Source organism: Mytilus californianus, unplaced genomic scaffold, assembly GCF_021869535.1.
Source record: "Mytilus californianus isolate M0D057914Y unplaced genomic scaffold, xbMytCali1.0.p SCAF_4, whole genome shotgun sequence".
Classification (NCBI taxonomy): Eukaryota; Metazoa; Mollusca; class Bivalvia; order Mytilida; family Mytilidae; genus Mytilus; species Mytilus californianus.
This window is the reverse complement of record NW_026262690.1, coordinates 37,919,843-37,945,712: the sequence shown is the minus strand read 5'-3', so window position 1 is coordinate 37,945,712 and position 25,870 is coordinate 37,919,843. Positions and strand designations below refer to the sequence as shown.

At 31.6% G+C, this 25,870-nt stretch overlaps 1 protein-coding gene across 1 annotated transcript in view; it reads right to left on the bottom strand.

Moving 5' to 3' along the window:
- Window positions 1–2,793: 2,793 nt before the first annotated feature.
- Window positions 2,794–25,870, bottom strand: part of LOC127698282 (uncharacterized) — a 37,026-nt gene continuing 13,949 nt past the window's right edge. The window contains exons 8-13 of the mRNA XM_052201673.1: window positions 23,352–23,393; window positions 21,790–21,976; window positions 20,130–20,202; window positions 16,794–16,842; window positions 16,281–16,371; window positions 2,794–12,487 (exon numbers count right to left, since the gene is read on the bottom strand). Coding sequence (XP_052057633.1) covers window positions 12,323–12,487; window positions 16,281–16,371; window positions 16,794–16,842; window positions 20,130–20,202; window positions 21,790–21,976; window positions 23,352–23,393 — 607 coding nt within the window. The 3' untranslated portion in view covers window positions 2,794–12,322. The remainder of the gene's footprint in view (window positions 12,488–16,280; window positions 16,372–16,793; window positions 16,843–20,129; window positions 20,203–21,789; window positions 21,977–23,351; window positions 23,394–25,870) is intronic.

Genomic DNA, 25,870 nt, shown 5'->3' with positions numbered 1-25,870 from the left:
GAAACACAGGTATACTATTTTAACTCTAAGAATTGCTTATTGATTTTGAAAACAATTATCATGATCATATGACATTGAAGTTTATAAGTTGTAGAGTGAATTTTGATTCAATTCATAATTCAATATTTTCCAGAAAAGGGCATTGAAAATGTACTTTTTCAACATAAACAAATTAAAAAACTTATTTTATTGAGATGGGGATTCGTTCTTAAATGCAAAAATACACTTCTTGTATTCAAATGACTAAAATTGTTAACAGACATTGGATGAAGAATAAACTAGAAAAAAAATAGTGGTTTGCCTGGGTTAAAGAGTTTTGAAATTTTACTTACTGTATTAAGCAAATCACTGATAAGTGTACTTACCTAAATTATTGGTTAATTATAGATGATTATTGCACAGATTTATCAAGTAAAATATAGACCTCTTTTATAAATTATTTACATTTCATATTTTGTCTTCCTTTTTGAAAAAAAGATCTTGTTAATCCTTAATTTAAAAATAAGAAGATGTGTTATGATTGTCAATGAGACAACTATTATTAAGCAATTATAGGCAACTGTAAACTGAAAAACCCATACCGTAAAGTCTGCTATAAAAGGCCGCGACATGAAAAATATGAAACAATTCAACTGAGAAAACTAACGGCCTAATTTATAACAAAACAGTTAACGAAAAACAGTACAACATAAGTACAAACTATCAAAATCAGTTGAAAAAGGCTTAAATCGGATGGATACAAATAGATATATTCATTAATCTTGCAGACATAATTTACAGAATCCCTTTATGTAGTGAAGATCAAAAGTTATAGGCAATGAATAAATCTATCATTTTTATATATCAAACACCTAATTGCGGTTTTTATTCAGCGCAATCATAGGTTTGAACGTTGTTTTCAATTTAGACTTATTTATATTTTTTCGTTTGGGCTTGTATTATATTTGCCTTCAGGTTTATATGATCCGTTCATCCTATTTCGACTCTTCCAAATTCAAGAGTCTATCCTAAATTGAGGTAAATTATATGGCCTTCCAAATTCCGTTTCGATTCCTAACATCACTGAAGAGACATTAATTGTCGAAATCCGGATATGGTGTACAAATTTTTGCACCTCATGTTTGCGGTATACCATCTTTTCCGCAAGTTTATTGTTTTCTGTTTGGTATTAAATTAATAATAAAGATCCATTTTGTTACATCATGTGATCCGTTTATTTGACAATAGCCAATGGCAGTAAGCAGGGTTTAAGAACATCCGTTGTTCGACCTGTTAGTCAAATGCATTTTGTTTAAATATACTTTTTCACTTTTTTGGTCTTTTGGAAAATGTTGTTTGTGCTGTTTTTAGACCCCTCTACCAAGAAATTTGTTTTGCATGCACACGTATAAAAATTGCAGTTTTCATCCAACGCAATCATAGGTTTGAACGTTGTTTTCAATTTAGACTTATCAAACACCTAATATATACATTTGTGTATTCAATTATGAGGTCAAGTAATTGTGTATTGAAATGTATAATGAAGGGTCTGTTTAATTATGTAAGACTGTCAGAGGTTGATTAGTAATTTGGTCAATATGATTGGCATTTAAGGAGGTGGGGTCTTAATTACAAGTCCCCCCTTGTCTCTGATTGTTTGGTGATCATGACAGGTGTCAATCATACTGGTATTGTATCACTACTCTTATCTAATCAAATGACAATAATAGCCTGCACATTGACAAATCTTAAAGACATACATACTTGAATGAACAGCTATGAAAAAAATATAGCCCAAACTCTGTGGAAGTGTATTGAGGAATAAGATATGTCTCTTCTACAAAGGATTATCTTAGAATTAGGTGATAGCGATGTAGACTGGACATTGACTTCAGTTAATTTAACAACTTTAAAGATATATTATTCAAGAAATACACAAACCTACAATCAGACAAGAATTGATAGATTTCAACGTAACAAATGGAAATATTGTAAACAGGGAACTCAGATGGGTCCACTTGACAAAAAACTGGAACACACAAGCATAATGAAATTATCAATGATAAAGAAGAAAAGCTTAAGTAAGGGACTTGTGTACAAGATAATCCAGCTCTTCTGGATTTGAATCTTTATACAAATAGTTTCAATTGATGTCGCCTCTGCTGGATTAGCATCCTAATGTTTCAGAGACAATAACCAGTTCAGCGAAGGACTTAACTCCACAATTTTTGTATGATAGACAACAAAATCATTGGTACAAGTAACACAGAATAAATGTACTCAAAGAACTTAAAATAGGTTATATGATTTGTATTCAATTGAAGATTTCTTGCTTTTGTGCAATACACTGTGCACTGTGATGTTGCACATAAAGAACTAGCAATTGTGACCCCCAAATTTTCTTTGGAAAATTCACAATTTTTTAAATCTTGCAGAAAAAAAATGACCCCCCCCCCCCCCCCCCTTTTCCAAAAAAAATAAATTGAAATTTTCTTTTTAATTTCTTAAATCTTGAGAAGAAAAAATTGTCCCCCCCATAAAAAATTTTTTTTACACCCCCCCCCTCAAATTTTTTTTTAACCTCCCCCTTTTCCAACAAAAATAACATTAGAAGAAAATTTCTTTTTGTAAAATGTGGTGCAGTTAGTTTAAGAGACATCAATACACTTAAACACGAGTTATTGTCTAAAAATACTTCTTAGTTAAACCATTTCTGTTCGAATGGAAATAACTCAAACGTTATTTCCATGAACCAATAATGTAAATCTAAAATTGAATATGATTTAACCATAGACTCTAAAATTAGATATGATGTAAAGAGAAATGAAGTTATATTTATTTTCAAATTATAATCAAATATAATTAATAGTTTTGTAATAAATCTGTCACTCCAATTATAATTGGGTGATTGCATTGACAATTACCAGATTTGTGTTATCTTATCACTTAGTGTAATCAAACTTTATATATATAGTTGATAGTTCCCAATATTTTTTCTTTCATTTGTAACATACTAATATAGATCTGCAACTTATCTTATCTTAATTTAAACTTTTAAACTTATAAATAATAGATTATTATCTAATGAATTTTCAAATCTGGAACCCCAAACAAGATCAAGTAAAAATCAAAATTAACAGACACAACAAAATAATTATATGCATATATCACTCAGAAAATTAGTTTTTACAGAATAACAAACACACCATAAAATTCTTCAAACAGTTCACCAAAGAAAAGAAAAATTAATAGTGAAAATCATACTTGCAAATCTGAAGGGTTATTTCCCTTTGAACAGAACTATGGTTTAACATAGTACTCTAATATTACATATATAATTATTAGTAATGTAATTAACTTCAAAATGTCTATCTCTTAAAAACCTATAAAACTTATCTGTAATTATCTTCAAAGTGTCTAATAATGAACAGTAAATTTCAAACTTCATTTATACAGTCCTACTAGTAAATTTCAAACTTTATATATACAGTCCTACAGATCTAATCAGGAAACAGAAAATGTTCAAAAAAATCTGTCACTCCAATTATTATCATATGCTAAGATATTTCCCAGATCTAATTAATAATGAAAATCATACTTGCAAATTTGAAGGGTTATTTCCCTTTGAACAGAACAATGGTTTAACATAGTACTCTAAACATTACATATATAATAATAAGTACTGTAATTAACTTCAAAATGTCTAATAATATAGCTTATAATCATCACCACTTAGGAAATAGAAAATTTTCAAATAAATTTGTCACTCCAATTATAATTGTGAGAAAAGACATTTACCATATGCTTTGTCATAATGTGATAACAAGAGAAAAATATTCTAAAATACCACTTTTGGATATTAAAAATAGCGATAACTCATAAAGGAGAAATACTAAAATACTGAAAATTGAACTTGACCTAAGTCACCTTCATATAGTCACAAGAAACAACATATTTAAATTTGAGAAAAAATCATCACAGCGTTTTCGTGTTATTAAAGAGACACTGTTTGGCAGCCGGCCGCCGTACATCCCCAAATCAAAAACCGATATTTTCCTTTGAAAATCCGGTTAAAAACTAGAAAAATGTTTGTTTTAGACCCTTTTTGGCCCTTTATTCCTGAACAGTTTGGGCAATTACCCCCAAAATGAATCCCAACCTTCGACTTGTGGTATTGAACCTTGTGGTACAATTTCAGAGCAATCAAAATACTTATACACAAGTTATTGTCCTGAAACTAGAAAAATTCTTGTTTTGGGCCCCTTTTTTGGCCCCTTATTTCTAAACGGTTGGGACCATCACACCCAAAATCATTCCCAACCTTTCTTTTGTGGTATTGAACCTTTTGCTTAAATTTCAAAAAGATCCATACACTGCAACTTCAGTAATTGTCCGGAAACCAAATGTCTCGGACGATGACACCGACAATGACATGATAGCATTATACGATCCCCAAAATTTTTAGCAGTCTTATAATAAAATGCTCCGCTGGGGCGCAGCTTGATACGACCGCAGAGGTCGAACCCTGAACAGTTGGGGCAAGTATGGACACAACATTCAAGCTTGATACAGCACTGAATTTGGATTGTAATTAAATATTTGACACAGCATAGGTTTCTGACACAGAATGAAAGTGGTCTAAGAACTTAAAAATTTTTAATTTACCTAATCAAACCATATCATTATTATTTGCTTTTATATATAAATCAGAAATAACCAATTTAAAATGGAAAATTTTAAAGAAAAAAATGGAAAAAAAAATCCCCCCCCCCCAATTTTTTGAACCCCCTTATGATTCATCACCTCCAAACTCAATCCCAGCCTTCCCTTTGTGGTATGGTACCTTGCAGTACAATTTCAGAGAGATCCATACACTTGAACACAAGTTATTGTCTGGAAACTAGAAAAATGCTTGTTTTTTTGCCCCTTTTTGCCCCAAATTCCTAAACGTTTAGGGCAATTACCCCAAACTCAAACCCAGCTTTCCCTTTGTGATATGGAACCTTGCAGTACAATTTCATAAAGATCCATAAACTTACACACAAGTTATTGTCCTGAAACTAGAAAAATGCTTGGTTTTTTGCCCTTTTATGGACCTAATTACTATAAATTTGAGGGAATTACCCCCAAAATCAATCCCAGCCTTCCCTTTGTGGTATGGTACCTTGCAGTACAATTTCAGAGAGATCCATACACTTGAACACAAGTTATTGTCTGGAAACTAGAAAAATGCTTATTTTTGGCCTCTTTTTGGCCCCTTGTTCCTAAACTTTTTGGGCAATTACCTCCAAACTCCATTCCAGCTTTCCCTTTGTGATATGGAACCTTGTTGTACAATTTCATAAAGATCCATACACTTACACACAAGTTATTGTCATGAAACTAGAAAAATGCTTGTTTTTTTGTCCCTTTTTGTCCCCTAATTCCTAAAATTTGGAGGAAATTACCCCCAAAATCAATCCCACCATTCCCTTTGTAATATGGAACCTTGTGGTACAATGTCAGAGAGATCCATACACTTACACACAAGTTATGTCTGGAAATTACAAAAATGCTTATTTTTGGCCCCTTTTTGGCCCCCTAATTCCTTAACTGTTGGTACCATAACCCCCAAAATCAATCCCCACCTTCCTTTTGTGGTATTGAACTTTATGGTAAAATTTCATTGAGATCCATTCACTTAAACTAAAGTTAGAGTGCGAAAACTAATGTGTCTTCGGACGACGACGACGACAACGTCATACCAATATACGACCACAAAAATTTTTTTGCGGTCGTATGAAAACAGAACCTATTTTCATTTGTAAACAGTTAATCTCTTCTATCCTCTATGTCCTTGAAAAGGACAAAGTTCACTTTTGGTAAAATATGCCCTTAAATATCAACATTATAAAAAATATCAAAACTATCAAAAGGAACACAATTTGATTCTTAAATAGATCCATTTCAAAACCCTCAATGAGGGTGGTAAAGGGTTATTTTTCGTGCAATGTGATCCCGCTTTTTATTTCATGTTCAACATGTTTTTATTTTTTTATTAGACGTTCAGTCTTGCAAGACAGCTGCCTCGTTAAACATGTTCTGCTTGTTTAATTTTATGTGCATTGTGATTTTTACATGCTAACTTTGCATGCTCTGTATTTTTCAAATAATATTCAAACACTTCGCGGGGATGGTCAAGAAAAAATGGATTCTTTTTTGTTTTTTGATAAAGCGGAAAGGACTTTAATGCTGTTTAAAAGTTAAGAAGATCGTTATATACTTTTTAAAAGGCCATGAATCATTTACACCATAAATGTGTATACTAAATAGGGAATACCAAGTAAAACATGTACACAGAGGGAAGACAATGTCACAAAAGGTTCACACCAAAGTCTTTATTTTTCGTGCAATGTTCATGACAGAAATTATTTCAAGTTCAACATTTTTTCCATGCAAGCACCCATCTTTACCACCCTCCTTAATGCTCAAACAAATATCTTAATAAGAGTACTTCAATAGGCTGCAAAGTCAGCACATTTTGAAGATTTTGTCAAAATACAATGATTTTGTGCATTTTTCAGACCTAAAAGCTTCAGGAAAACAATGGCTACAATCTGTTATCCAAGATATTCTGTAACCCAAAGTTTCCCATGTTTATATTGATTTTCTAGACATAACAGTTTGTGTGAGCAAGGGTGAAGGCAGAGTAAACTATGCTAAAAACTGTTATGAATTATGGTGAAATCCGACCAAAAACCCAAAACAACACAAATAATGCATAATTAAGGGTCATTGCTTTGTAATTCATAATGTGATTATCCAAAAATAATTTAATTTTGGATGTAACACGTCTTCTGATTGGCTGAAAGTGTTTTGTCTATCAGCCCATAGACATAATTTTGTCATGTGACCATGAAGTTATCAACGATTTTATAATGATATACTCCTTTTTAGATTTAAATTATTAGGAATGGCTGTAATATTTTTTCTGTCTATTCGAAATAACATGAAAACTGTGGTGCACACTTTTATATAACCCTCTACACCGGTTATTCAGTGTGCACCACATTTTTTATGTTATTTCTTCATAGACAGAAAAAATATTACAGTCATTCCTTAAATAAGTTATTTTGTATTTTAAGTTATATCACAACTAGTTCTATGTGAAATTTGTACTGTTTTGGCCAGTTGACAAAATATTAAATCATAATATCAATTTTAACCATTAGTAAACCTTCTCCTTCTTTGTTCAGAATGAATGTAAACTATTCGGTATCTAAATGAATAAGGAATCAGTTTATTATAAATGATGTAAAGCAAATGCTACAACTGAGGAATCAATTATTGCACTTTAACTATGTTTGCAACTTTTTCCTTCTCCCTGTTGCATTTTGTATGTAAGATTATTCAACTTTTAATAATGTAACTTTAAATGATGATATTAGTCACTGCTTAATATTATTATTAAACAATGTTCAATATGGCTCCGACTGATGAAAGAAATAAGATCATTGTTTTTTTAATTTTTTACTTAATATTTAATTTGGTATTATCTCAAATGTACACAGCTAGAAAAAGGATATTGCACAGTTAGATTGGTGATAAGAGCATATAACAGGTAATTAAGAGTTGGAAAAAAAATTATTACAATAAAAATAAAAGAACAGGGTTCCAATGTCTCCCACATAGCACATATTTTATCTATCAAAGGTACAAGGGCAATAACTAAAAATGCACTTTTTTTTTGGTTCTTTAAAACTTTTTATTAATATCTTAAGTGAAATGAAGGCTTCAGAGCAAAAGCAATGTGATTTCCATTATAATATATATTTCCAAGGGCATAACTTGTTAAAAATATTTGATCAGAACTTATTTTTGAAAGTGTCAAAGACATTGCTGATATAAACCTATGATATAAGTTTCATAAAATTCTGGCAAGAATTGAACACACGAGAGCGTTAACATTGCAATTTTCCATATAATCAATATTTTCAAGGGGCATAACTCTTAAAAATAATTGTTCCACACTGATTTTTGAACTCTTCAAGTACATTGATGATATAAACCTATAATATAAATTTCATAAAAATCTGGCAAGAATTTTACATGGGTACTTATTTTTGAACACATCTTACAACAATATAGTTGACAACAATTTTGAAACAAAGTTTATATGTCGATATGATGTTGATATTCTTATCTATTTTACAAATAATGATATTTTATTGTAATTAATTGTCTTAATTGATTTATTGTCCCCCGTGCAACACTTTGCAGGGGACATGAAATTACCAGGTGTCCGGGTGTCCGTCTGTCCGCTCTTGTTAGCACTCTCACATGTACAATTCTTGCCAGATTTTTATGAAACTTATATCTTAGGTTTATATCAGCAATGTCTTGGACAATTTCGAAAATCAGTGCCGATCAATTATCTTTAAAAGAGTTATGCCCCTTGGAAATATAAATTATATGCAGATTTGCATTGTAAGCGCTCTCATATGTACAATTCTTGCCAGAATTTTATGAAACTTAAATCAAAGATTTAAATCAGCAATGTCTTGGACAAATTTGAAAATCAGTGCTTATCAATAATTTTTTAAAGAGTTATGCCTCTTGGAAATATTAATTATATGGAAAATTGCCTTGTGAGCGCACTAATGTGTCCCAAAAATTTAAATTATTTTCTATTGGACACAGTCACATTGACCTATAAATCTTTTCACCAAAATATTAAAAAAGAAGCTTCATAATGATGTTAGGTATTTAAGATTCTGTGAAAGTTTAATGATATCTAATTACCGCGGTATATGTTAGGCACTGGCTACGGTTACATGGAAATGTAACAATAATATAAAAATTATTGTTACATTGGAGACTAATTGCCAGAATGCAGGGTTGGGTAAGGAACCGATTAATTACGAATGTAACAATAATATTTGGGTCTACGGTTACATTACGTTATTGTTACATTAAAGACTGCAATGTATGATAGATTTATTAAACTTAAACCTTCTATAGTTATGTTGCTTAATTCTTCGATATGTACTAGATAATATTAATAATAATAATATTATTCAGCGAATAAGTATTGATTGTTTTGGTGTTGTTAAAAATCATGACTACTACAGTTTAGTTCAATATCACTATTGATGAATACTTAATGAACTGTTCAATAGAGCATGTACTGTCACGACTGATAAGATCACAAAATATCTGGACTCTGAAAATGAAACCACTGTTTCCACCAATTTCAATCTGTCGGCAAATGTCAACATTAATTGCTTTCACAATTGACTTGTATTTAAACAACCTAACATGCTTCTAAAAAAAAAATTGGACGAAAATGTAAACATCGCAAGAGAAACAAAATATTTTTCACCTGAAGCATGGCATTCAGACATTGAAAGTTTCTTAAACTTCATAAAGGGAAAATGCAGAATGGAATTGTACGGTATGCAATATAGAGCGTGCACATTGCCGTATCACTGGTTTGTGATGGCTGCTTAGAGTGGTTTCACCGAAAATGCGTCGGACTAAAACATGCTCCAAAAACAACATACTGGATTTGTAGAAACTGTCATTGTAAATAAAAAATCAAAATATTGTATGCAATATTGTAAATATCAGATAAAAGTTTTCAAGTTTTATTTTAATACATATTTATTACTATTCCCATTGTACATTGCAGTGCGTTAATGCAACAATAACGCAATGTAACCGTAGACCCAAATATTATTGTTACATTCGTAATTAATCGGTTCCTTACCCAACCCTGCATTCCGGCAATTAGTCTCCAATGTAACAATAATTTTTATATTATTGTTACATTTCCATGTAACCGTAGCCAGTGCCTATATGTTAACACTTACCATGCTGAATTGTTTTCAGAAAAAGTCTTGTTTTCGTTTATTCGCAAATTATATGCAAATGAGCTTTACCCTGATGCTGAGGCATATTGATTTCTTTTAATCTAAGATAGGGGATCACGGGGCGGGGTGGTTGGGGTGAGGAGGTGGGTGTGGGTGGGCGGGCATTTGCCCCAAAGTTGGTCATCAGGTGCAAAAAGCGTCATTTTTGACGATTTTTCGTCCTATTTCTTGACCCCAAAGACCGAGGGATGCTGATATAGGTATCCAGCTGTAGTCTGCATGTACAGTGGACCACAGTAAACACATAACCCAAACAGTTCTTAGGTTGGAGTGAAACTGATCTGGGAACACCAGTCTTAAGAAGGTCATTTGGACAAAAAATACGGAATTTCACGATTTTTTCCGATTTTGGACTTCAACTGGACCTGAAACCGGAAGTAGTCGTTTCCTCTGCGTATTTCAATAATAATTATGATCAGTAGATATATGCCTGCGGGTTTACACTATTTTTGAAAGTTTTAGGCCTCTGAACGTCCTGTGTAAGACACAGAAGGGAAGCCCACCCCTCCAGAAAAACCAGTTTTATCCGATTTCAATTTTCCAAGTTCTTATTTGAGCTCAAAATGCTACTTAAACTTGAGAAACATGACAATAGATAGCCTCAGGTTGAGGGAACATGCATCAATTTCGAAATAGTATCATAAAGTTGACCTCTAAAAGTATGGAGAGCCATTAGAGCCAAATAACGGTGGTCTGGGTCATCCCGTCATATGACGGGCTCAGCATGGTAAGGGTTAAGGATGAGTGATGGAATGGGGGCAACTATCCCTGAGAAGACAAATGCTGATGGATCATTATACAAAGAAATTTCTATTCATTATTCTAACTTGAATATATTATATGGAATTCTGAAAAAAGAATCATATTTAAAGAGGCAAATAAAATATATAAATAAGATAGGGGGTATCAGTTAGATTGAGGGTTAGGCATTTTACTTGATGTCATCAGCTTCAGCAAACAGATCATCTCAATAGATATAGGACTATCTTGTTGCGTAGTAACTTGCAAGGGATATGCCAAAATATATTGAGTCTAACTGCTTTCAGTCATAAACAAATTCTATTAAGGCTCGACTATATATCTCCAATGAGTCCCTTGTGGTAGTACAATAATAGGTATTGTTATTTCTGAGTTAACCCTTGTTGATAAATGAAACAAATAATAAGTTAACCATTAGGCATAGTTGGATTATACAGGATGCCTAACAAACCCTCTTAAGATAATTGCTCATAAACTTTAACAATGCATCACTAATTATTTATCATTGTGATACAAGATAATCTTAGGTAAACACTTGTGGAAATAGCTTGTCATAAATCAATACAGTGTTCAGTGACCGGAAATTTAATTACAGGTGTATGATTTTGCTTTTGTTAACCTTGGGACCGTAAATTCAGTTCGACTCAACTGAAATTTCGACTCATCCAATTTCGACTCATCAGGAGTCGAAATACATATATTTATATGGAACAAAGTTCGTGACCACGAGAAAACTTCGACCCATCCGAAATTTCGAGTCAACCGAGTTCAAGACAACAAGAGTTAACTGTATGTAAACAAATATATGACTTGTTTGATTGTGCAATGCAAATAAAGACTTAGTGCAAAAGTAAGATCTTGAATTAATAAAAGCACAGTCTTCATTTCTAAAGCTTAAGCAGTAAAAACAGTACTTACTTCTATTATTCAAAATATCACTAGACACTTGAGGCTGGGTAATCAAAAGCCAGTCATTTTTTTTACCTTATATTTAGACCAGGTGTGCTAATTACCTTTCATTAAAGATTACATTAAAAAAATATCATCTCTTAATGATTTAAAAGTATGTCATAAAAGATTCAGTGTATATATATCACAGTATGTATGAGAAATAAAAAAAACATATAAGAGTGACCTCAATAGAAGTTGACAATACAAACAACCTGACTGACAACATAAAATACAAAAACATAAACGTGTAATATTTGTTAGAGTAAATATAATAGATTTGTTTTAGATACATTTTGTAGATTACAAAACGAGGAAATAATATCACTACAATTAATAGGAACCCTTACTGACCCCTAAAATTGCAAAAACAGCAAAAAACCTTGAATCTTTTCCATATCATTCTTTATAACTTTTTGTGAAAAGGATAATATAAGACAGCCTCGTTATTGCAGAAATTTAACTTGATGTGTTATTATGATTTCACAATCATGTCTAATCTGACCAAAATGGTAGTTTTATATGTAATGTTTGATAAAATTAAATTTAAAAGAAACATATAAATTTCAAATCATTCTGCTGAGTAATACATGAAAAAAAGTGAGGAAAATGGTTTTCAGATGAACAAACAGATGAAAAGATGGACAAGCAGTTGGACAAAGTGAATGCAATACAGTCCACTCCTTAAGTGGGTTATAAAATGAAAACATCAACTTTCAATACAATTAGGTATGATGAAGATGAAAGTTAGCTGAATCTTTATCTGCAACTACTTTGATGATTTTCTGTGGACGTTGAGCTTTAGCCTGTATGTAGCCATTGAGGTCAACACCTAGGTCATGTAAATTTGTGTAGTACTTCAGTGTCTGAGCATCTTGTAGCTTCTTACCCTGTAAATCAAAATGTACTTCAGTGAATTCAACAAAATATATTTACTAAGGTAGCAATACACAGTTAGGAGTACAGTTTCGCATTTTGGCCATGGTGGATTTTTCAAATATGAAAGTTATTGTGCAATAAAATTCATTTTTAGACAGCTGATGACTAATTTAGCCTTCAAAAATGGTTTATAAGAACATCAAGATTACTTTTTACATGTTTTATGGGCTATTTTCTGTTTGACTGTCTGTATTTTCATAGCCAGACCAGTCATAGGTCCAGAAATTATTGTAATGTTTACAAACACTTTTTTTTCACACCAACTTTTTGATTCAATTTTACAAAAAAATTAGACAAAAGACATATTATTTTTATTTGATCTCTTGATAGATATATGTAAACAGTTTCAGAAAAGGTATCACTCCAAAGGATTGAAATTCTACTTTTGGCCAAATTTTAGGGAAATATGTGATATCTCTAACCTCCCCCCCCCCCCTTTATGCAGTATTTTTTAGCAATTTAAATTAAATGTATAGTTGTTTTTACTGTAACAACTTGATTCCCTATTATCAAGTTTCATAATCAAGGCTTTGGTATGCAATACCGGTACATATAAAAATTAACATTTTGTGCTTTAAATTGGTTAATTTTGCATCTTCAGAGATCTTATTATGATTTGCACCATTAAAAAACAAATACAAGAGGTATAGCTTTTTAAATTTAACCAAAAATTGAGGCAGAAATGAGATTTTACACTTTGACTTGGCACTTTTCTTTAAATCATTATTTGTCGTGTTTCAGTATCAAATGCTAACCTTCACAGTGTTCTCCCCAGGATTTTTGGATAGCACCAGGGTAACGTGTGTGGACTTCTTGGTGAAATATTTCATGCAACCAGTTGTGTCGCGTCGCATCGCTTATCTCTAGTTACTGTAGTTTTTATGTCTCTTGTTTTGTTTTAACACTGTGGTACTGTGTTATGTAGACATTGATTCAGAAAATTATTGGTAAAAAAGAAGTAAATAAAAAAAACAGTTTGTATACTTTAATATTTTTTTAAAATAAATAAATTATGATTCATAATAAAATATTCATCTGAATTTAAAGTAATTAAATCTTTTGTAAAATCCAAAATCAATAAAAATAAAATATCATTCAAAAGAGAACAAAAATGTTCAATTTAAAAAAACTTTCTAGTTTCTAGAAAAAAAGTTGTTGAATGTGAAAGGATTCCTGTCATAAGAAGATATAAAATTAACAAGAACAATTGCAAATATTGTTTTATTATTTGAACCAGTTTCTATCTTAGATTTTAATAAAAAGAAATTTTTCATAAATTTTAGAACATTTTGCCATAGATTTCATGTAAATATTAATCTTTCTTGTCTTTGGTGATAATCAAACATAGATACAGACTTAATATTGCCCTAAAATCTAAATCTTTATTTGTCATGAACCATTTAAAAAGAATTCCTAAATCTATAAATTTATCTTTGGTCTATAGATCTATAAGTAACCATATTCAATGTCAACAACTAAGTCTCCCTATTTTCCCGTCTAAATGACAGGAAGTAGATATAAATAGATTAAACATGTGCTTATGGATAAAATTTGCAAGATTACTTCTGTTATTCATTAATTATGGATATAGATATCCAGTTTGAAGGTACAGTCATGCATTTTATTTATAAAATATAATAGATTGCAATTAAGTGTAAATAAACTTGAATATTCTACGTGAACTAACTGGGTCATGTGATATGTACAGACAGTTTGAAACCCGACTTTCATGCAATAACAATGTCATAATTAAAGATAATATTGGCCATGGTTTAATCAGAGACATATAATATTATAATATAAGAATTGGGAAATGTATAGTTGTCCATTATACATAATGAGCCACCATTATGATGTACAAAAAATGTTCCTATCTGGTCAAGACACTGTTTGTGTACAAAGTATTTGCCGACTTGTCACAGGTCAGTGCTTGGGTGGAGAGTGAAGCCATAAAATAGTTATCTGCGATCATAAAGTTATGAACTCTTAATTAAAACACAAAAGAATCATGTTACAAGTGTTAATTACATCGATTAAATCCAATCAACAAGGTTTAATAACCTCATAAGGTAAATCGATCACGTGGTGTAAACAATCTGTGTTGAACTGGTTTGAACTGGTCAAATTCACCTGGAATTTTATACCGCACGGAAAAGATTTAACAAGTCATGTAAAACTTTACCGATTTACGATTTTTTAACTGAAAATTTTAGCACCACGGAGAAAAATTATACATCGCGGTAAGAACGATACCACCACGGTAAAAAATTATACATCGCGGGCCCGCGGTCCTTTAAGGGTCTGGGGAGAACACTGCTTCATAAAATATTTATTACTCAACCAATTTTCAAAAATAACGGGCCAATTTACTCCTTTAAGCTAGCAGAACACAGAAAATTAATTAAAAGGGGGAATTTAAAAAAAATATTTACTATTAATTAAAAGGTAGCAATACACAGCTAGGAGTGTAGTTTCGCATTTTGGCCATGGTGGATTTTTCAAATATGAAATTATTGTGCAATAAAATTCATTTTTAGACAGCTGATGACTAATTTAGCCTTCAAAGTGGGTTTATAAGAACATCAAGATTACTTTTTACATGTTTTATGGGCTATTTTCTGTTTGACTGTCCATATTTTCATAGCCAGACTGGCCATAGGTCCAGAAATTATTGTAATGTTTACAAACACTTTTTTTTCACACGAACTCTTTGATTCATTTTTACAAAAAAATGAGATGAAAGACGTATGATTTTTATTTGATCTCTTGATAGATATATGTAAACAGTTTCAGAAAAAGTATCACTCCAAGAGATTGAAATTCTACTTTTGGCAAAATTTTAGGGAAATATATGACATCTTTACCCTCCTTTTTGCAACATTTTATAGCAATTAAATGCAGATTGTTGCCATGGATACACCAAAGAGAAATTTTATTTAGCCATTTTAGCTACTGGAAATCAAATCTTTCGAAGATACTGATTACATGCATATGCACATATATGACACAAACAGTAAGCTTAATTTGTATGAAAGCAAGGAAAAGGGGATGGTAAAATTTATTAGGATAAATATTTATTTTTTTTTCCTAATTGTATATTGCTACCTAAGACTTTAACCATTAGACAAAAAAAGGACACTTAAAATACTGACAAAGACAATAGTGCATAAAGTTTCTGAATATGGATAATAGTTTGTACTAGACAGAAAAAAAGTACAAATGCAAGGTTTACCAAGCCTTTCTTCCTATTTCTCGACAACAAGAAGCAGGGATATCAGATACAAACTATGCACACAAAACAGGATTGAAACCATTTTAAGTCTCATATGACCAAGAAGTCTCACAGGAGATTAAGAAAAAAAAAACTGTTGCAATTGATTGCGTCAGCTTAAGTTTTATGAAGAACTGTTTGGTTAAATGTTTTTTTCTTCAAAAAGAGTTACAGGATGAAATTGTTAGAGAGAATCATATTTGAAACATTTTTACCGATTAAATTTGTCAGACCCATTTTTAATTCAATTTTTTAAATAATTCTTTTATAACAATTGTAATAGCTGCTATATTTATTGACAAGAGGGAGTCCTCTCACACATATATATTGGCGAGATATCAAAAGATAAAATAATCAATATAAGTAATATACCAACTATATACTATTATCAGTAACAAAATTGAAGGGCAGTAGATCTAAGAATGTGTACAAAAACCCATTATTATTAAAATAGTGTTTATGACAGGTATAACCTCTAATGATGCTGTATTTTCCTGAATCCAAACATCTCTAACATTCTTCTCTTGTTTAAGTTCCATCATCAGTTTATGTCTCACTCTATCTCTGTAAAAGATATATATGCAATGAATACATTAAAGCAAATTTTCATATGAATAAAATGAGATGAGAGGTAATTGTCAATGAGACTGCAAGCCACAAACACAATTGAACCACCAACAAAAATATTTAGGGGTCATTATTCAGTCTTCAACAATTGACAAGTGTCTATGCCATGTGTCAAATATTTTACAGGGCATTTTTGTTTTCAAGATTGTGATGGCTAAAATAGAAACAGATAATATAAGTTTTCACTGCTTACCTGAAATAGAGAAAATTACGAAATAAACAAATCAGCAGCAGACAAGATTTTACTCCATGTATTCAGTTTTGTTGTGAGATAACATTATTTTGAAACATAAAATTAAATAAGTTTCCATAGTATTAATTTTATTTGATGCTTTATAAATTAATATTATCTAACTTACTTTTCCAACTCTTGTTTGTGTGATAAATTTTCTTCTTCCAATTTGTGTTCTGAAAATATAAGTTAACACTTTTATTCATTGAATTATCAAATATTTCGGTAAACAGGAAGTCATGAGTGATGAATCTGAAAACCCATCATGCGGTATAGCTGACTTATATAAACCCTGAAACCAAATTTCAGAAATCCTTGTATTGTAGTTCCTGAGAAAAATGTGACGAAAATTTTCAACTTGGCTATCATGTGTAAAATGATGCAAGTGTTCGGTAAACAGGAAGTTGTTGAGTGATGAATCTGAAAACGCATCACACGGTATAGCTGACTTATATAAACCCTGAAACCAAATTTCAGAAATCCTTGTATTGTAGTTCCTGAGAAAAATGTGACGACAATTTTCAACTTGGCTATCATGTGTAAAATGATACAAGTGTTCAGTAAACAGGAAGTTGTTGAGTGATGAATCTGAAAACGCATCACATGGTATAGCTGACTTATAATATAAACCCTGAAACCAAATTTCAGAAATCCTTGTTTTGTAGTTCCTGAGAAAGATGCGACGAAAAATATTCATGGGATGGAAAGACGGACTGACGGATGGACAGACAGAGGTAAAACAGTATACCCCCACTTTTTTAAAGCGGGGGTATAAATATATATATTAAATACAATAGATAAGCAACACAACCCATTTATCCTAAAAGGCTAACAAATTGTACCAGTTACAGAAAATCTATTGCATATTCTTGATAAATAACATCAAAGGGAACCTTAGAATAAAAATCACATCCAAATTAGATGAAAAAATAATTCAATATGGCTGAAAAACTTGTGGTTTACAGTGGATTCATTTATTTTCATGGCATGAGGAAAACTTTCATTTTCATAGATATTTGATTTCATGGTTTTGCCTAAGTCTGTATAAAAACCTTTACAAAATTTGTAATTCCTTGAACCTTCAAATTCGTGGTTCACCTTTACCCACAAAATCCACTAAAATTGGAATTCCTCAAATAAGAATGAATCCACTGTATATGTCACCGAGACAGTAAAACAATACAACAACACAAAACTAAAATAAATGGGGAATGTGTCAATGGGACACAGATCATGCCCTCGCTTGCAATATAACATTAAAAAGGGACATAACTCAAGAACGGTAAAAGAGACGCTACCCAAATTGGTAAATGATCTGAGTTTTGTGGTAATAAGCATAGTGAATATGTTTCATAATATTTGGTTAAGACAAACTTAAGTTAGAGATAAGTTTCATAACATTTGGTTGAGGCAAACTAAAGTTAGAAGATGGAAACTGCTACTGCGGGGGCATAAAAATAAGCCTAGCTCTTAAATTTTCTTAACCAAACCAATTCACATGTAAAATAAAGGTCAAGGTCACCTAATTTTGAGTGGACTATTGTAATTAAACATAATGCCTTAACTGACAATCATTTAACATGATGGCTTAATTGACAATAGATAATTTCTTTATGATTTATAGTTCCTTAGATTTGGAAATTACCACAAATCTTAACCAAACCAATTTAAATGTAAAATTAAGGTCAAGGTCACCTCATTAAGAATGGATCTTTGATATGAAAGACAATGTATTAACTGACAAAAGAACATTCCTCTATAATTTAAAGATGCTTAGATCTGGAAATTAACACAATACTTAAACCAGAGCCATTCATGTGTTAACAAATGTGAGTTTCTAATGATTCAGAAGATGTATGTTGCCTGCTGACTACAAATAATATAAGCATAAATGGCTAAGTCCTTGTTTTGGAATGGGAAACCCTAAAAATCGTTTAATAAACTGCTTCGCCGAGCGCAGCTGGATACGACCACAAAGGTCCAACCCTGAACAGTTGGGGCAAAAATGGACACAATATTCAAGCTTGATACAGGTCTCAGTTTGGATTGAAATTAAATATTTGACACATTATAGGTTTCTGACACAGAATAAATGTAGTCAAAGAACTAGAAATTGGTTATATGATTTGAATTTATATTCAATTGAAGATTTCTTGCTTTTGTGCAATACATTGTGCTGTTACACAATACTAAGTAAATCTGTTTTCAGACTATATACAAAGAATTAGCAAAATAAATTGTGACCCCCAATTTTTCTTTGGAAAATTGACAATTTCTTAAATCTTGAGGAAAAAAAATTGACCCCCCTAAAAAAAAGACATGAATGATGCCCCCCGCAGATGCAAAGTTTTATTTCAAAATACACAAAGTTGAGCATGGGAGCACATAGGTCTATGGTTCACTGTAGGATGAGTTATCCGGAAACGCTATGCACCTCTTAGGCAAGTATATACTCCAAAAATGACAAAGTTCAACTATCTCCCAAAAGAGCAGATATTTATAAAAATCAAAACCCTGACCACATTCACACCTTCAATATATATACAAACAGCTAGCAAAGTGAAAACTTCCTAGCATTCAAACTGTAGGAGGAGTTATCTGGAATAGCTATATATCCATATTGGGATGTACGGACGGAATGACAGACGGACAGGGGTAAAACAATATGCCCCCAACTTTCAGTTGCGGTTGCATAAAAACTGACTTTGGGCTATTTTTAAGAATTAGGTTGGACTACAATCTCTAAAATATTGTGTCTACAGACAGATGGCCCATACAATGATATGACTAAATAAATGTTCAGTCATATAAAATAAATGGGGAATGTGTCCATGGAACACAGATGATGCCCCCACTTGCTTATAACGTTATAAAGGGACAAAACTCCAGAACTTTAAAAGTAATGCTACCTAAAGTTGTACTCGATCTGAGATTTGTGGTAATAAGCATTGTGTATACATTTCATAACATTTAGTTGAGGCAAACTTAAGTTAGAGAACAGAAACGAATATTTCAGCAATTTTTCCATTTGTAAAGGGGCATAACTCTAGAACAGTAAAAGTGACGCCACCAAAATTCGAACTTGATCTGTGTTTTGTGGTATTAATCATTGTGTATAAGTTTCATAACATTTGGTTGAGGCAAACTAAAGTTAGAGAACGGAAACGAAAAATTCAGCAATTTTTCCATTTGTAAAGGGGCATAACTCTAGAACAGTACAAGTGACACCACCAAAATTCGGACTTGATCTGTGTTTTGTGGTAATAAGCATTGTGTATAAGTTTCATAACATTTGGTTGAGGCAAACTAAAGTTAGAGAACGGAAACCAATTTTGGGACTTTCGGATGGACGGACGTACAGACGGACAAGGGTAAAACTTGATGCCCCCTCCGCTACGGCGGGGGCATAAAAACCACTGAAAGAACTAATATTTGCTTGAGCTATCAAAGTTTTTTTTCTCACCTAATTGTATTCTGTCTTTTTCATTCTTTAATTTCATGTCAGTCATTTCTTGTTCTTGTTCTTCCTTTTCATACTGTAAAATAATAATGTCCAAATGTTTGAAGATGATTAAAATGGAAAGAATATGCATGTTTTGCATTTTGTTAGACACAAAGCACAAGTGTACTTTTAAGAAATCCACTGATTAACATCAAAGATTAATTGAAGAAATACTTTGAAGATAAGCCATTGTTTTGGATGTAAATCACTAGTCTTTTCCAACTAGTCTTTTTCTGTCACTTGAAATTGCAACTAAGAAATACAAATACTTTTGATACATTATTGTTTATAATTGCTTTGCCTGTACTTGTGTTATAACTATTTATCATACAGGCACTAGTATAATTGAGATGAATGATTTTTCTGTACAAATTTTTTGTTGGACATCATTTGTGTATCTCTTGGTATTCCACTAATTAGGATATTACAAGGGGCGAAGTGTTGAGATCTAAAAGAAAAGATTAACCGTTTCACATTTTAATCTGTCTGTCCCATGACAATATCACACCCTGTCAATAGTTGCCTTTTGTCATATCTTTATATGTGTGTCAATCGGGGAATTTCTTGTTGATGGCAGAACTTTCATAGTCTCTGTAAACAAATTTCAAAACTTTTGTTGAATTGGTTCAATTAAATGTCTCTTTGACATACACTCAACATCATCTTGTCTCTTTGACATAAACTCAACATCACCTTGTCTCTTCGACATACACTCAACATCATCTTGTCTCTTTGACATACACTCAACATCATCTTGTCTCTTTGACATACACTCAACATCATCTTGTCTCTTTGACATACACTCAACATCATCTTGTCTCTTCGACATACACTCAACATCATCTTGTCTCTTTGACATTACATTCAACATCATCTTGTCAAAGTCTCTTTGACATACACTCAACATCATCTTGTCTCTTCGACATACACTCAACATCATCTTGTCTCTTTGATATTACACTCAACATCATCTAGTCTCTTTGACATTACACTCAACATCATCTTGTCTCTTTGACATACACTCAACATCATTTTGTCTCTTTGACACACTCAACATCATCTTGTCTCTTTGACATTACACTCAACATCATCTTGTCTCTTTGACATACACCCAACATCATCTTGTCTCTTTGACATACACTCAACATCATCTTGTCTCTTCGACATACACTCAACCATGTTGTCAACATCATCTTGTCTCTTCGACATACACTCAACATCATCTTGTCTCTTTGACATTACACTCAACATCATCTTGTCTCTTTGACATTACACTCAACATCAACTTGTCTCTTTAACATACACTCAACATCATCTTGTCTCTTAGACATACACTCAACATCATCTTGTCTCTTTGACATACACTCAATATCATCTTGTATTCATAAGGAAAAGATAAGGGATTGTTGAGGGCATTATTTGGCCTAAACATATCCAAAATCTGATGATAAAAAGTATGTTTTAAAATAAAGTTTCATTACATACACAATATAAAAACATACATGTTGGAGAGCTAAATACAGGTCTCACTGCCCAAAATCTATTAAAAATTTGCCTTAAACTTAACAATATTACTTTTTCCAACTTCATTAGGCAAATGTATTTATGTTTTTATACTTACAGCTATTTTTAGATTAGTCCTTGTTTTGACAGCACTATCATGAAGTTTCTGTAATTTGTCATGTGTATGGAATCCTCGATAGACAACTTTAGAGATCTCATATCCAATCTGTTTACTACGGTCTAATAACTGTGGGTAGTTAGATAGATCATTTAATGCTGAAGACTTTTCCATGAATTCTATATACCTAAAAAACATATAACATACAAATATATTTCTTCATTATGTTAAAAGCAGTGCAAAACCACTTGAATATTTTGACATTCAGAGATGAATCAGCGTTTTAATTTTTTAAGGTATTACCATAATAATATTGTGAATATTTTCAAGAGTAGAATACTAAATTAAAAATAAGAAATAATGCATTCATGAGTCTGCTTAACATAATATGTTACCAAGACAACATTGAATATCATTACCTGTATACTTCATAAAAGTATCCAATATAATCATATTATCTTATATTTGTAATGTTAAAATTTGGCATGTTTTTTTTTTTAGCACAAGGCAAAACACTGGTCAAACTGGCATTTAAGAAGTATATTCCCCAATGTATTTATTAATATATATATATATATATAAGTGCCTAAGAATGTAACTTTAACACACTAATGAGTGTTATAAAATTAGTTGTTATATTTTATATTATTCACGCAATATTTCGCTAAACAAATTAGCTTCATCAGGCGTGTGCAGCCAACCAGGTAAAAGTTAGAGGCTGTAAAGAAATTTTTGCAGCTCAATGTTAAATGTCTAGAAAAATATTTTTGCCGCTTATTGTACATAGCAATTCTTAAATCAAAACAAATAGCTGATGCATCCAGAACTTTTCTCTCTGTTTTCTCCTTTGGGAGTCCCAATTTTGGTTTACCTCAATTATTTGAAAGGTGATATTTTCAAAAGTATGCCCTGTTCTTAAGAGGTGTCTCTTAATTGGACAGTTTCTTCCTTTTGTATAAAAAGACTGGTGATTGTTAAGTCTGATGTTGAATTTCGTTTCTGTTTCACCAACATACTGCAGCTTGCAAGTTCCACAATTAAGAATATAAATACTATTTTCCGTTTTGCAATTAGATGTAACATAGATGTTGTATCTTACTGTGCTGCTGAAAGAGTGGTCAGTGTTACAGCACTTACAATTGGATCTTCCGCATTGTATGTAACACCCAATTTTAGAAGTCTCTTGTTTCTTTACTTTAGATGTGACAAGTATGTCTTTGAGATTTTTGGGTCTGCGATAGGCAATAACAGGAGGTGATGGAAAAATTTCTTTTAAGGAAGAGTCATTTTCGATAAGACGCCAGTGCTTGTGGATAGTAGATGAAATATTTGTCAATATTTATCCACGCCTAGATAGATTGAATGTTGATTGTTGCTATTTTTAGACAATATATATATATATATATATATATATAAAGAATAATGCAGAATCATCAAAAATATTGGAAAGTAACATTTGACGACAGCAACTACAAACATCTTGACTCCTGAAGAAGTGCAATGAATGGGTTTTTATATTTTATAATTTTTTTTCATTCTTATTCCACTAAGTTTTTACTTACGTGTATTTAGAAGAATAAGCTATAATATCTGCACAGACACAGCTGTAATGAAAACAAATGTATATGTTTCAGAATTTTCATAATGTAGACCTACGCTTGCACAGCATATAACAATTTTGATTATCAAAAATGGGGGAGTTAACTAAGAATATATGAACAGTGATTGTATCACAGGCACTTGTCTCAGAAAAAAATTTCCTATATATCTGTACCTTAATATAACACTGTTAAGGTATATAGGAAATTTTTTTCTGAGACAAGTGCCTGTGGGTTGTAGATACAGTAATGTTCTTGACAATGTACAATACTGGCCATGTAATATTCTGGAAACAGCCCTAAAAATGTATCAAAAATAGCAGTTGCTCGGTCAAGTCCAACTGAAAAACACAAGCAGAGAGTTTCCCCAAGTACTGAGCATTCATTATTATTCGTGGGATATCAATTTTTGGTGACTTTCGTGGGTAAAGGCTAACCATGAATTTAAATGTTCAACAAAGTACAAATTTATCTATAGGCTTGTAAGCACACTTTGGCAAAACTTGAAATCAATATAAAGCAAAACACAATTTTTCATCAATCCCGTAAATAAATGAATCCACATTATTCCACTTAAATCCTTTCGGAAAGTATAGACGAAGACTTTTTTCTAGCGTTGTTTGAAGCGTGATGCAATAGAAAAGTTATACATAGTATCAATCAAAGCACTGTGTGTGCTGTGGGCAGTTAATATAAAACCAGTCAAAAGTAATGGTGAAAATTATGGAAGAGTTAGTTTAGTTATTGTCTGGAAACCAGATGTCTTCGGATGACGACATCACCATACCATTATACGGCTGCAATTGATTTGTGGTTGTATAAAAAAATCTCAAGTATTAACTCTTTTTTTGTACTGTTCTGTTTTCCACTATCATACACACTTTTCTTATCAACTATACCAATTGTTCTAAAAAAATCTGATACTAGTACCCGGTTTTAAGTTACTTTAAAATATGTATCCTTTTTTAAAATAATAATGTCTGAGAAGATGTATGTATATGTAAGCATAAGCATGTTTCCATTGAATAATTGAAGAAAGCAAATGCATCTGTAATGGGAATTTATGAAAAGGTGATTTAGTGAGTTTTATGGAAAGCTTCAATCTTAGATCATCTTAGGATGTATTTTTTACACAAAATATTATATAGAAGGCTAATATTATGTTCATGATTATGAACCTTGTTTTGTTCATGACCAACATGCTGAATAAATGTTTTAATGTGCTAGTTTACAAGCTTACAACTTAGACTCATCATACCTACCTCACCAGGTAAATCAATTACAATCAAGGTGTAGGTTAAATTTCACCTTGAATTTTGAACTACACAGATAAGATTTAACAAGTCGGGTAAAATTTTACCAATATACGATCTTTTGACTGAAAATTATATCACCATGGGCCAGAAATAAAGCACAGCCCTAAGGACCATTGTCCAATATTATATTGGCCTGGGGAGAACACTGAGTTTGGTTGACGTAAGTTCTACAGTACAAAATTTATGCTTTTCTTCCTTTATATGAAAAAAAAAAACTAACAAGTCCACTGACACTGTTTTCTGAAGTTGTGGAACTATAGCCAAATACGGATAACTTTTTTCAACTTTCACCAAGGATGTATGTCTAACAATATATGTCATTGCTTTGACCAAACCGAATTTTGAAGAAAAAAACTTCACTTCCCTATTCATAAAGTTTTGAGGAGCAACCATTCTTTCTTGGCAGCAGTAGAGTGGATTTCAGTTACTGTAAATTCAGAAATTATTGCGATGTTTTTATTATTGCGAAAAATGCGACAGGGTTATAATCGCAATAATTTAAACTCGCATTTTGAAATTTTTTTATATGGATTAAACAGGATTTTTCTCAATATCACAATAATTATAATCGCATTCAAGTCTAAAATGACAAAATCGCAAAAATAAATGCATGCAATAATTTCTGAATTTACAGTACTTAGATTGCCAATTTTTAGATCGCGAAAAACGGTATGCAGTTGATATCCGAAATCTAAATTACAGGGTCAAACACGATTGGAAGAACAGAAACCCCCGAAAAAGGATGGAGAGCTATGCTCGATATGTCAGTGTCACAGTGTTAAATCAAAGAAATATATGTCTCTTGTTAAATTCAATAAAATATATTTGTCTCATATAATATTGTTTTAATTCTTTCAATAAAGATTATAAACAATGGTCAGTCTGTTTTCATGTGTTGTTTACCGGCGCTTCCTTTTGTCTCCATGACAAAAGAAATTATAAAAATAAATATTTCAATGCCCCTTTGTAAAATATTTATAGCTGTTTCGTATATGCAAAGTAGTAAATTTACCTGGGACCCTTTACAGGTTTTTGTTTGAGATGAGTGTTGTACGTGAGAAAATTTAAGAATTAGAGTTGATTATTTTTTCACCAATAACAAAAATAAAATGTTAAAACGTATAAAAGTAAAAATAAGACAATACGATGTAAAAAAAAAAAAAACAA